The sequence below is a fragment of the Carettochelys insculpta genome, chromosome 10 (genome assembly GCF_033958435.1).
Source record: "Carettochelys insculpta isolate YL-2023 chromosome 10, ASM3395843v1, whole genome shotgun sequence".
NCBI lineage: Eukaryota > Metazoa > Chordata > Testudines > Carettochelyidae > Carettochelys > Carettochelys insculpta.
In genome coordinates, this window is record NC_134146.1 from 14,619,044 (window position 1) to 14,633,349 (window position 14,306).

At 40.7% G+C, this 14,306-nt stretch overlaps 1 protein-coding gene across 1 annotated transcript in view; it reads right to left on the reverse strand.

Moving 5' to 3' along the window:
• The window catches only part of SLC25A36 (solute carrier family 25 member 36), a 54,994-nt gene that overhangs the window by 13,317 nt on the left and 27,371 nt on the right, over positions 1–14,306 (reverse strand). The window contains exons 3-4 of the mRNA XM_075004017.1: positions 10,178–10,255; positions 6,195–6,295 (exon numbers count right to left, since the gene is read on the reverse strand). Of these exons, the coding sequence (XP_074860118.1) occupies positions 6,195–6,295; positions 10,178–10,255 (179 nt within the window). The remainder of the gene's footprint in view (positions 1–6,194; positions 6,296–10,177; positions 10,256–14,306) is intronic.

Here is a 14,306-nt window from a genome sequence, read left to right on the forward strand (position 1 = left end):
GCTTTCCTACAGCACTTGTCAGCACAAGAGCAGGCTATTAATTAATAATAGGCTAATTAGTTAATACTAATTAATTAGCCTAACTAGAACCCTGGGCAATAAGGAAGCATTACTTCTATTTTAAAGAATGGGAAGCAGAGGCATGGAGAAGTTTAAGGTCCAACCTTGCAGTAAGCATCCAACAATTGTGAGTGCCAACCTGAGACCCCACAGGCCTGATTTTCACAAGGTACTGAGGGTAGTGCGGACCTCAGAAAAATCAGGCACTGTGGGCCTCACTGCACCCAAAAATTGAAGGGCTCAAAATTCTTAGACCCTTTTGATCACACAGGTCTACATAACTGGTATTATGTCACAAAGGAGTATGTGAATTTGCTATTAAGAACAAGACAGTTACAATCCTCTCTCGTGCAGGAATATTATGCAAGTTGAATCTCTCTAATTCTGTACTCTCTCTTCCGGCAACATCCGTATTCTGGCATGATTTTAGTTAGCTGGACAAAAGTTTCCCATTGTCCTGTACATTTTGTTTCCAGCTACCAGTCCTGGTAGCATTCTGTGCTGTTATTTAGCTGTAATTTACCCCTAAATGTTTTCTAAGAGCCCTGTAAGCAGTGGAAGTGTTGGTAAGGCTGCTACATAATATTGACCTCCCTCATGGTCCAGCAAATTCTCTTATTCAGCACCAGTCAGGTCCCAAGGGTGCCAGATTAGAGGTGTTCAACCCATAGGTGCGTAGGTGAGTGTGTTGCGTGTGGCTCTCTAGAGCTATTCTTCATTCTCCCATGTGGCTTTCACTTAAATGTAAACAGCATCAAATTTTATAGTATTAAACTTTTAACTTATGAATTACTCAGTTAGGAACAAGTGAATGTTGCTGCTCATTAAAACAGCCTATATGTTAGTTGTATGTAATTTTTGTAAAGGAACAACTAAAAGGGACAGATCAGAGGTGTTATCAACATAATACTCCTAAAAAATGCTCCAATTTTGCTGTCTGCTATCTAGTGTCTTCTGCAAATGGTATCTGAGAATTTCATATTGAAACATTTAAAGTTTCTCTCTGGAGCCAAACAATTAACCAAAAGCTAAAAAAAAAACAGGTAAGATCCCTGGTATTCCTATTCTGCATCATCTTTGAAAAGTTAGCTTTATCCGTAAGACAACTGCAATTGACACAGATGCATGTAAATACGTAATGCGGGATTAAAAATCTAAAGTAGTAAAATAAAAAACTGGCCAACCAAAAGAAAGAGAGAAAGAAAAGAGGAGATTTTTGACACATTGTGGCAACATAAGATATCAGCTGCAAAGTTTTAAATGCAGCTGTGAAATATTTTGAAAAACCAAAATGTCCTGGTCGTAGTCAACATAGGACCTTTAATTAGCCAACATGGCATCTATCAGTGAAAGTTACTTTCCACCCTTCCATAAACTGCATTGAAAAAATTAACTCTACTCCAGAATTAAAGAGAAGTAATGTTTTCTCACAGTGCACATAGTAGGAATTCACATAACAAAAGTGCATTCCCCCTTATTTTGTGTATTTAATAGATATTACAAACCCAAAGTGTGGTTCTTACACTAGAGGCTGCAAGAGACGCTCAGTTCAGTACTCACGAGGTTTAAGTTAGTCCATATTTCTGCAGGAAGTGACCTGCGGATGGGGAGCATGAGATGACACGATCTCACTCTTTTCACGGGAGAAATGTACAGTAAATGCCTAAAATAGACACAGGCTTTTCTGTATCATAACAACAAGCAGTGACCTCATCAGACACATGTGTACAAAGGGAATCCCATTGGAAGGATTTGCAAATTAGTTATTGTGAGATCTAACTTTTTTCAGGTTAGAAGTTTAGGGGAAAAAAGAAAGAAAAAAAAATCACAAAAGGCCACAGATATGAAAATATTTTTGTAAAATGCGCTGAGTACTGAAATTTCTGCCATTTGCAGCAGTTCAAATTTACAGCTTGTAAATACTTACCTATTACCACAGATTGAAAAAAAATAGAAAACAAACCTGAAATTTTATTTTTTTATTTAAAAAAATGCTAACCTTGTCATGCAGATCTGAGAAAATATAGTTAGGTGTCTTCCAACATTAGGACCAGACTTTGTTTTGCCAGAAGTCGCTGGCACCAATGGGTTAATGACTTACACATGTTGGTAGTTACTCATTTCCTATTTATTTAGCAATAGCTCTGTCCATACACCTTAGTGTAGGTTAAAAAAATAAAAAAGTCTTCCCTATTGCGATCCACTAATATTAAATTGGTCACAAAAAAATTATTACAAACTGCACTTGGTTCCTGCACTCCAGGTTCAAACAAGTTTTACTAACTTTGTTTTTCAACTGTGGCAACATCTGCAATTATATTCTGTTTAAATGACCTTGTGGATAATCTTTAAAAATTAAAAATCCAAAAGACACAGACAAAAATAATACAGATTCTACTCTCAGTTATCTCAATCGGGCTGAACAAGAAAAACAGAACAGAATTTATTAGGTTCTTTGGAACAAAGAAGGAAATAAACTTTGCAACTAACAAACTTTTTTTTTTTTTTTTTTTTTTTAAAAAAGAAACACAAAAATATCCTTATTTTGTTTCCATTATGGACTATTTTCTATACTGTCCCAGTCTAAGTATGGGGGGGGGGGCGCGCGGGGGGGAGACCAAGATCTTCTGGACTGGAAAGGACACAGCATAACTGCACATCATAAAAAAGTATGTTCGTACAGAAGTGTGACAATGTTGTCACCTATATGTTGGAAGCCTAAACATATGTCAATTTTCACTAGTATATGGCTTCAATTACTAAGAGAGCAGCAGCACAAGAAAAACTGCTGTTGATTTCAGTCAGTTATTTGTAGCTTGTGAAGGGGGAGGTCAGGCCTAGGAACTGTAAGTTACTTTGAACATTTTCTTCAGGGGTGCTCTAGGTAGCTTAATTTCTTGCACCTAAAATAACGTGCAGAAGACAATTCTTCCATCGCCTGTTTACTCTTTTGGGATCAAATTCTAATTTCTGCTATTTGCGCACAACATTATTTGAAATCACGGGAACATAAACATATGCTTATATAGTTGGGTAAAAGCAAAGCCCTAGGCACTGATCTGACAAAGTGCTTCACAAAAATCATTGTTAAGTCCCAAGCTTAAGTTTGACTACTTCAAAGATATAGCTACTAATAAAATTTTGCATGATGTGGTATACTGTTTGGCAACGAACAAAATTTTTTTCCTGAGTCACAGCTATAGGTAATATTCAAGGAAAATTAAAGACAAGTGTCTTGAGTTCTCCAAAAGGAAGGACACTGTCATTGTCTTTTAAAATTATCATCTACCATACATCAATGAATACACCATAATTTCAAAAGATAAGTTGCGTGGTAAAGGAGCAGCATGTAGTCTAAGTTTTTAATGCTTTTTCTATAGGAAAGTACTATCTGAACAGAAAAAAGTATACTTTGCAAAATCCCTTTGTTTACTACTAAAACCAATCACAGTTACAAAAATACATGTACATTTATCAATGTTACTATCTGGTGGAACAAAGTTTCTCTGATCATCATACAAATTAAGTTTGAAAACAATCAGAATTAGTTCTTGAAGGCTAACAGTTCTATCTCTGAGATTTACTGCATTCTTAATTTACAAGTTACTTTGCATTGTACGGCAACACAAATCTTGCAGGCAAAACTGTTAATAGCTGATTTTAGTATATTTTCTCAAAGACATTATTAGAAATAATTATAAAATGACAAGGTTAGCATTTTTCCAGATGTTATGTTAAAATTTAAGTATAGTCCTTTATATTAGTTACCAGACTACTGCTAAATACTATGAAACAAGCGATTATTCATGTTTAAACACGGAACTTGGTTTTACATGTTTTCTAGGGAATTACTAGAACATAATGTACTAGGCTATTTCAAGGAAGAAAGAAAAATTTGCTACCTTCAGTGGGAATCTGCATGGGACATTCAGTTTCACCAACCATGTGTTTTAGGTGCATAACTGCAAAGCTAAACGTTAATGCTCATCAGTACTGCATGAGTACTTTGATACAATTTCAAGAAAACAGCCACAAAAATAGGAGACAGTATTCTTAGTAATTCAACTGGTGCACAACATCAGGGTCTCCAAATGCAACCACAAAGAGGCAGACTGCTGTTATAGCTGAAGGCTAGAGCACCGTGTCTCAGTCTGGAGCCCAGAATCCCATGGGAGGCCACAAGCCGGTTTTCAGGAGGGTCACCAAGCAGGGCAAGCCTAAGACTCTGGGGCCCCGGGTAGAAAGCTGAAGCTCCACTGCATTGGAATGAAGCTGGGTGCCCTGAGACCTGTCAACTGGCACTGAAGCCAGGATAATGTAGCTTCATAGGGTCCCTGTGGCATAGGGCCTAGACAATCCCCCTGCTTGCTACCCACTAATGCCGGCCCTGGATTTACAGGCAGAAAACCAATTGTTATGGCACTAGGGCTGGGTGCCTACTGGAGTTTTTAATATCATCTCAGGGAGGCCTCACTAAGAAAAAGATTGCAAACTCCCGGTCTAAAGAATGTTCATCTAGTACACAGTCATGAAGCCAAATCACAGTATCAGTCTTTGTTACAGGAAAGAAAGTCAATGAACAGATAGATGCCCAACTCGCTGACAAACCCAGAATCACTATCTGCATGTGGTTTGGAAAAACGGACACTATATATTTTTAAATAGTTCTGTTCATTAGGAAGCAATGAGTACAGGAACTTCCAGAGATAAGGGATATTCAGAATACACACTGGATTTGCAGGATTGCATACATCATATATGTGATCTTGAGTTTTTTTTAAAAAAATGATAATCCATTGTCATGTCTTCAGCTCCTTTTCAAAAGAAAATAATATTTCTTTAAAATTCTCTGAAGAAAAAAAGAACACAAGTAATTGACAAAGCTTTAACACAAGCAAGGTCTCAGATGCAGTTAATTGAATGGAATGGATTGTAATTAAGTTTTCTTTATTCTTTCTTTCTTTCATTTCAATCCTTCTGATCCACAAAATGCACAGCCATGGAAGGCAGAAATACTGTATTAGCTCCATGAAGGCATTAGTTCCACATCTATTCTATTTTTAAAAATTCCAACTATTAGCCTTTGGGGAAACTTCACTCACTCATAGGACAATTAAACATTATTCTTCCTCTTTGATTTCTGTATGGCACCCCTCATTGTATTGTATAAGCACAGATCTAATGCCACCTTGATATCTATATGCCACAGTCAGTTATCCCCTTTAGGGCATCCCAGGGCTTTCCACACTGATCCACTGGTCTATCACAACTAACTGTACATTTGACATTCTTCGAGCCCTACTATAGGTAAGAAATCCTACATGCTGGTCCCATAATTTGACATGAATTAGTCAATTCCATTTTTGCAGTGCTCAGGTTTCAGAGGCCAAAACTCACCCCAAAATACGCAAATAATAAACAAAAACAAAATTTAAATAACTTTTGTACCACAGCTAAATCTGAGGGAAATAATGAGCAGCAAATATGTGAGTGGCAGTTCCACTGTGCTCGCTGGAAACACTTTTTAATGAATACATTTAAAAGAGAGGTCCAGAATGAAACTGGATCAACCCAAGCCTGCTTCTATGGTTCCAGAATTGTCAGGCCAATATATTAATGCACTCTGCAATCTGATTTCTAATCCCTCTCCCATGCTCCAATCTGGGTTTCTTATCCCTACACCAAGGTGAAATAATTTTAGCATTTGAACATGAGTCGGATGTACACTTTACCAAGACCTGTCAGCATACTTCAAAGCCAAAATATGTAGCTTATGAAAACAGTTATAATAAATATAATCAAGGGAAAGAATATTTTGCTGTATTTTTACAGTAATGTAGAAACCACTGCTTATAATTTACAAAGCAAAAATAATTACCAAATGCATGCCTGTTTTCCTAGACAAGCTTGGTCAAACATCCCATATGGACACCTTTTAACATAAAGGACGAGTTTTAAGCATCCGTTCTGAAGCAGGTATCCTTATTCAACATAGGTGGCGGGGGCGGGGACATGTACAGATAACTTATTACATCCAGGATCATTCAGCCACTTCTTATTTTTACAGTTTCACATTCACTATTATCTCCAATTTTAAGCATCTAGACTAAAGGCAAAATGTTACAGATTCTTACCTGCCACTCCAGCTGAAATCATGTGTACCTGGGTAGAGTCTGGCTCAAAAATATTGTTCAACTTCTCCTTGCAATTTGAGTAAGCAGCAAAGTATATTGCTCTAAAATCGGAACAAGAATCAAGTTACATTATTGTGTCTCATGCTCAGATGTACCTGCCAGTAGTGCAAATGCATGACACACTAGCTTCATTATGCTACAGGTTGAACCCCTCTTGTCTGGCACCCTCGGATAATGGGAGGTCAATATTTTCTAGCACATTACTAACATGTCTACTGCTTACTGGGCTCTTAGATACTCAGGGGTAAATTACAGCTAAACAACAACGATGAACACTTAGAGGCAGGACAGGTGGCTGTAAACAAGCTTTATGGGACCACCGAAAATTTCATCACGCATGTGAGAAGTGATCTTCTGGCTAACTAAAATCATGCCAGATTACGGAGTTTGCTGGACAAGAGTGTTTCGGATTAGAGATATTTAACCTGTACTATACTATAAGCATGCTAGCTAACCACAAAATATACTTGTTATAAAGAAACTGTTCAAACTGTAATTCTGTAAAGCTGTTGGACTATTTAGGAATGATTAAACACTTACGAAAAACATTCAAGGAAGGGGGTCAGTTTATAATCCGCCATCTCATCACCTCTAAAAACAGCATCAAAGGTACATCAAGCGGGTTTTCACCCACAAAAGCTTATGCTCCAAATACCTGTTAGTCTGTATCTCCAAAACCAACAAGAAGTCCTGTGGCACCTTATAGACTAACAGGGCTAACCGGCTACCCCCCTAAGTCTACATCTACATTATGAGACAAATTCGAATTTAAGGCAGTTAGCTCGATATTACTACATAACTCTCTTCACTGAAAATACCATTAGCTTGATTTAGGTAGCACTAATCTCGAGATTACAAATCACAGTTATCTGATGGGTATAGCTTCAAGTTGAAATTCTGAAGTTTGATTAAAGGTCAGTGTGGAAGCGCCATGTATTAAATTTGAATTCATTAGCCTCAAGATGTGTCCCCTACCTATCCCACAAAGCTATACATGCTGCACCTGCCTCCCAGCTCCCTAGAAGCAGGAGCTGGGAAACTGACCAGGCTGCTGCACTCCTGTGGCAAAGGGTCAGGCACCCCACAGCCAAGAAGCTTGAGACACACAGAGCCTGGCACCCTGCCACTGGGCAGCTTGAGCCCCAAGGAGGGGCCAGACGCCCATGGGCAGGCAGCCACTTGCAACCAGGCACCCCACACCCAGCAGGCTCCAGAAGCTTTTCCACCGCAGTTGGTGAAATAGCAGGGGTTTGTTTCTTTTGGAGAGAATTTTTTTTTTTTGGGGGGGGGGGAGGGGGAGGGGGGGAGGTGTTTTCGGGAGATTGTTTTCTGGGGAGAAGTTAGGGTGGGACTGGGACGTGAATTTTACCTGGCAAACTGAAAATACTCCTATCTTTCCAGCTTCCTGTGTTCTCTTGCTCAGTGTTGTTTTAACCTTTCAGAATAAGTTTAAACTATGAGGACATATTAAAATAAATTAAGGGTTGCACAGAATTTTTGTAAATTTTGAATCAAATACAACGTTACATAAAACCAACCGTGTTCCTTAGCATCGAAAAAAAAACTTCAGAAATTTAAAACTTGCCATTTGCGTGTTACAAATACAAAACTTATTTTGTAAAAGAACACGAAACATACATGTTTACTGACATTTGGCAAGAAGCCCTGTGCATTTTTAAAAATCAGTACATAAAATCTACAGGAGTAGATTTAACATTAACTTAATTTCATTAGTTATGCAAACATGCTCTTCTTCCCAGCAAACCAGTAAAGTGCTTACTTTATGCTGTGTAATTTTTTAAAATGGGACAAGAACCCAATTGAGTATGCTGTATACGTTATGTAAAAAGCTTCGTTACAGCTTGTTCAAACAAAGAACTGCTGTTAAAGCCACTTGCCAATTACTTAATTGAAACAAACAATATTTGATCAACACTGATGACTGGAAAAAATCATGATGTGCTAATTTGAAAGCTAAACACATTACCAAGACAACAGGCACTGGAAAAAACAAGCTACCCTATTTGAACATCTTTTTGAAAGAGAGGTCATTGCAAAGTAACCCATCTAACCAAATTAATGTACAGCAGAGACATTTAAAAATAAATTTTGTGAACATGTGAAATATTTTTATAATAGTTTTCAGGTTGGTGTGTGGAAGTAATTAACACTACAGGCTCCATTATGATTTACTAGAATTTATGATGTAAGCGTGGTGTGTGCATGTTGGGTCTGTACAAAGTCATATCAAAACTATGTCTCCAAAAATTGTACAGGGAGTGACAGCCCTGTTAGGATGCCAGCTTGGAAAACAGAGAACTGAATTCAGATCTCCATCACGGATTTCCTGAGTAATGCTGGGCAGAAACTGCATGTCTCAATTCCTTACCTACAATATTGGATTACTGCATTTCCCTAAGGCATAGGCTAGATCTACACTAGCTGCGGAAGATCGAACAATTAGGTTTGTGAATTGGCATGCTTGGGATCAATGCCGAACCTGGAACTCCTTGCAAGCTACAAGGATTAAGGAATGTTGGCAGGAGCAGCGCTCCTGTCGACATTCTGCAGTGAAGACAGAGACCAATGTCGACAGCTTCAAAATCGATTTTAGGTACGAACTTAGCGTACCTAAAACTGCGTAGCAGTCTTCGACATTCCCAGTAAGCATAGACAGACTCAGTGGCATTGAGGATAATTCCATTAAAGAGTGTCAGGTAGTCAAGCCATTTCTTTACAGTGTGCAATAGAATGAACCAGAAGTCATGTGTGCAACAGTTGTAAAGTGAAGAATCTTACTGAGAAAAGCAAAAACTTGTTAATGGAGAATTAAGTCGGTCTCTGAAGGGCAGCTTTTGAAACCTTGGAAATTCCTATTTAATTAAAATTATAAGAACAGGCTAACTTCAAACTGCACAATGTTGTGCCTATCAGGACAGCTATACAAGCAGAATCATCCACCCCTGAAGAAGGCAAATGTTAGTATCACTACTACCCTTGCATCAGATTTCAATAGTTAGGGCAGATTTAGCTCCGAGGGGGCTCAACAGCTTTCAGCCCAGTGTCCTGATACTGCTCTTGCACTGATGGGGAGAGGGTCCCACCTAATTCGTGGGCTGCTCTAGCAGACTCTCAGACGAAATGAAGTGGGAGCTGCAGAGAGGTGACATTACTGTGCCCTTTCCCCACTAAGCTCCACACTCTATTTCAGGAGGCCCACAATGTGTGTGCCGGTAATGAATCTCAGACAGCGAGTCTCACCCAAACGTACTAAGAATCTTCTCCCCTCGCTGTCCTCTTCAAGAGAGTAAGTTAATTGAAGATTTCAAATATATATTTACTTACTGCCTTACATCATGGGAAACAGTGCCCTTGACTTGATTCTCAATCATATACTCATCATAAATGTGCACAAAGATCCCTGAAAACTCAAAAGCGAGAATACTGTATGTCTCCTTGGGTACAAAACATTCAGAAATGGGTACTACGGAATACTGCCGTAGAGACTGCAGTGCAGGTCTGGAGGTTCCTCAGTAGGGGTTGGTGATACCTCTGGAGAAGAGTGGACTAGACGTGTTTCTCTCCAATTCAGAAGTTATACAAAGAAGAAAAAATAGTGGCATTACTGCTAAATATACCTGCATCTGATGTAACAGTTCATTTGAAGCAAGTCTCCCCAAGACTAAAAACTTGACATATGTGTTTTTAAATACCAAACTAAAGTTATAGTAATATGTCTATTATCCAGCACCCCTGAGCAACTGGAGATGCTGGATACTGGAGCAGGACCAGAGGCCCCTCTGGGACCGGCCAGTCAGCTGGCCCCGTGGCATGCTGGTTAATACAATGAGCTGGTTATCCGGATGCCAGATAACAGAGCTTTTACTGTACTCCACTTATTGAATAAGCATGTTTCATTTTACCTGGAAGGAGCAACGCCTACCAAATTAGGACCTAGCCCTCTAAACAGTGAACGAGGACCTTCCTTTTGCACAATCATCCTGGAAAACAAAAGTAATATTGAAACATTAAACATAATAGAAGTACCTAACTGGCCAAGAGATTAGTGCCATAGTTTAGTTTAATAAGTTTATGTGTCAAATGAGAGACACTTAAATTTTTGTTAACAATTTACTTGCAAACACTGAGCCAAAATTTTCCTAAAATAAACACAAAAAGTGAACTCAGTTCTTCATAAAACACCATTAATATAAACACACCCATTTCACGGCTCAAATCATATTACCATCCGACTGCTGGACCATTCGTCTCCATGTAGATTCCTGTGTATTGTTTTCAAAACATAGAACAAATTTAACTTTTATGTTTCTCCCCAGCATCTAATAAATACCATGCTTATGGAGCTTCTTGAGAAAAATGTACCCTAGAAGAGCTGGGCATTGAAATTCCCAGTATCCAAAAGGTTCTGATCTTAGGGATAAACTAACTTTAGTTAATATCATGAATCTAATCAAGGCAAAAATCTGAGTCAAACCACTCCCTACTCCTCACAAACAAAACCCCACCACAAATCTACAAGCAAACACCACCACACAATCTCTGGTCCTTTCCAAGTTTCTTTAACGCTACAAAACACACAATGGCATAATGTTTTAACCTTGTATTTAAACTATATACTGAAACTTGTAGGAAAATAACACATTACATACAAAAAATGCTAACCCCCCCCCCCCACATCATTAGTGTTTTTAAAGAACATTTTAAGTGTTTCTTTAGCACAACAGGGTTTCTAGCAAAGTAAGAATCTATTCTAAAGTGTGAAAAAATACTGTTAGCACTGAAAAGATACACAGAGACATCAAATATTCAACAGAGCCATTCAGTCTTCCGCGTATTTAACTCGATTTTTGTTTGGAAAACAACAAATACTAATTTTGAGCCTGCAGCTCCCTTATCATAATGTGAACAGACAGATGGGACAGATATGCTGGAGTGCAGGTGACTCTGCGGCATGTTCTATTCCCTTCCCCTCCAGAAGCTCCTCTCCCACTGCACTGCAGGGTTAAGGCTCAGCAGTTACAGGGCCAGATTCCTCTTTGATTTATACATCCCAAGCATTCCCAATGACTTGGCTAGGTGGTAAGTCCCAGTTAAATAGGACCCATTGTTTCCTACCATTTGGATTGTTCTTGCAAGATGCAGAGCGTTCTGATCCCAGCCCAGAAAAGCCTTTTACAAGTACTTAACTTTAACCACACGGGTCATCATACCAATTCCAGTAGCACTATTCATGCAAAATTAACCCAAGGCATAAGGGCTGTTAGATCAGGAACAAGGTATTCAGCATCTTGCAGGATTGAGCCCCTTACCCACATGGCCCTGGGAATAGTGGTGGTGAAGGAAGACCAACACACACTTTTGTTGGACTTGCAAAAGAATGAACAAAAACACCGAGCAATAAAGGGGTACTTCATTCAAAGTTCTTATATACTGACATGAAATTAATTTGCTTGTGCCATGGAGCTGTAACTCTGAAGGTAGGCCAAATTGCACAGAGTGTGTGGAAGCACAGGGTTTGTTCTGATCTCCTGTTCAGTGTAATAAATCGCTGAACTTAAAAAAAAAAATAATAAAAACATGGTACAGTCAAAATGCAGCAGCCTAAACCTCGATCCTAATTTCAGTGCTGGCTTTTAAAAAATGGGAATGAAACAAGTATAACCTCAGAGCCACTCCAAGCCCCTGACGGGTCACATTTTAAGATTTTTTTTTTTTTTAATTGCCAACTACTTATTGCAAGACAGGACATCAGGCTTATCAGTTTAGATAAGCTGTCCAATATAGATAACACTTCTCAGGTACGTTTCCTGTTCAAAAATGACATTCAGGTTACTGACAAGAGAATTAATCGATTCTGCATACTCAGCTGTTACACAAAACGCTCTCCCCTCTGGGAAGGTTTCAAAAGATTAGTCTGAATGTACACAGAGTACAGCACTCAAGTAGGTTTCAAATTTATTTTGAATATCAACATCTGAAGACAGTCAAACTGTGAGCAAATGTGCCTGCCCCTTCCATTACAGAACACAACCAAAAGTTTAGGACATTTCAAATAAAAAATCTGGATTTTTGTTTTAAAGGCATCCATGTTCCAGAAAGCTATAACGGCAGTTTGACAACATTTCAGCTTCATGCCCAAACCAAAATAGTTAAGAACTCCTAAGAGAATTCCATGCCAAAAATTCTGCACCCACTATTTTAAAATTCTGCAAGTTTTGTGTCAATAAATAACTGTGGGTCCAGCATGGCAGTGTGGAGCATGGGCCAGTGGCTGCACGGATTTCTGAGGTCACCCCAAAAGCCTCCATCTCCCCTGGTACAGGGGCACAGTGCAAGGGCCAGGCCTACCCTAGAACCCTCTGTGGCCCTGACCCTTTGCACCCTGCCATGTGTGGGTGGGTAGGCCCAGTCCAGCAGGATCCAAATGGAGAGGGGCTTAATGCTGGGGGTCCAGGTCTGGGAGAGATGTTTTTGTTCAGGGCACTCTTGATATGGGCAGCTGCGTGGGCAATCTGGACACAGGGGAAAGTGGTTGGGGCTCAGTGGTAGTGGTGGGAAGAACTCAGGCTTGATTTGGTGAGGGTCCATCTGGTTGGACTCAGTTGGGCGGGGGTTTGGATATGGAGGGCTGACTGGGGGCAGAGCTTGCAAGGGTTTGATGGGGCTGGTTAATGGGAAAGCCCCAGCTGCTGCCAAGGGGATGCCTGCTCCTCTGCCCGCCCCCCCCAAGCCCCTGCCCAGGCTGCATTCCGCATTCGGGCAGGAAGCTGCCACTATGACAACCCCACAGGCAGCACGAGATGATCAGAGTTGAACTGAGCCAACCTACCTCAGCACTAATTGTCAGATACCTCTGGAGTCAGGTCAGATTGCAAGGCTTTACTCGAGACAGCACTTCATCACCTCTCATCTATACTCCAGTCCCAGAACTGTTCGTCCCATACAACTTCCAAACATAAGCACTAATTACAACTCTTCCACAGACGTATCCTTAAATTGGGACCCTGCCACATAATCCTCTGGCATGAGACCTCCAGCCCCGTGCCTCTTCCAAGTGGCTTACACCTCATAAGTTGGTCTCCTGCCAGTAGCTGTTGGTGGCTTACTCCACAGTCTAGCTCCAGCACCTGGGTCAATCCAGCTCTGTGCCCAGACAATCACACCCTCTCTCAGGGCAGTTGGAGCCCAGCAGTCTGGTTGCTCCCCACTGTCAGGGTCTGTGGCCTGGTCCATATAACAGTTCATGCTGTCCCTTCCTTGGGGTCAGGGGGTAGAGGTAGTGGGGCCCAGGCCCTTCCTGTACACTGGGCACCAGCCCAGGGCCCTGTTGGCGGTGGGCATGACCCCACCACAAGCTCAGTGAGGAATCCCTCTGAAACAGGCCAAGCTCACTGGGGTGCTTTTTGGCTCCCTGTCCTGGGCTACTTCCTACCCCTGCCCAGTTGCGCAGGGTGTTGCTTGGGCTCAAGCTGCTGCTCTCTCAGGCTTGGGCTGTCACGGGTGCTATGCCTTCGGGTGTGGCTCCTAGGCTAGGGCAGGAGCTCCTTCCCCCAGTGGCCAGCCCTAACAGACTGGCTTCTCTGGGCTTTGTACCAGGGCTGCAGCTGGAGCATGCCCAACAGGGCTGTGGGAAAAGTGCCTTCTCCACCCGACTAGCCTGTCCACCCCCACAAGTGTGGGGTTGGTACATCCCATCACAACCTCCTACAAAGCTGAAAGCTCTCAGTTTATATGCAGCCTAACAATTAGCACCCTAAGACATGATGAATGTCATGCTAGCCTCACTGAAGTCAGTAGCAAGATTCCCATGGTCTGCAATGAAGTTGGAGTTTCACCTGTAATGTTACAAGTGAACAGTATCAGAGGTCAAGTCTATCAAACTAAAACATTCCTATCATCCATCCAATAGCAGCAGTGGTACCACGTGACGCTAACACTAGTCTGCTGCCATAGAAGTCAGACTCAGTGTCTGGATCTTTCGTTGCTTCACCCTACTTGTTCCTTTATAACTATTTGTTGGCTAAAAGACTG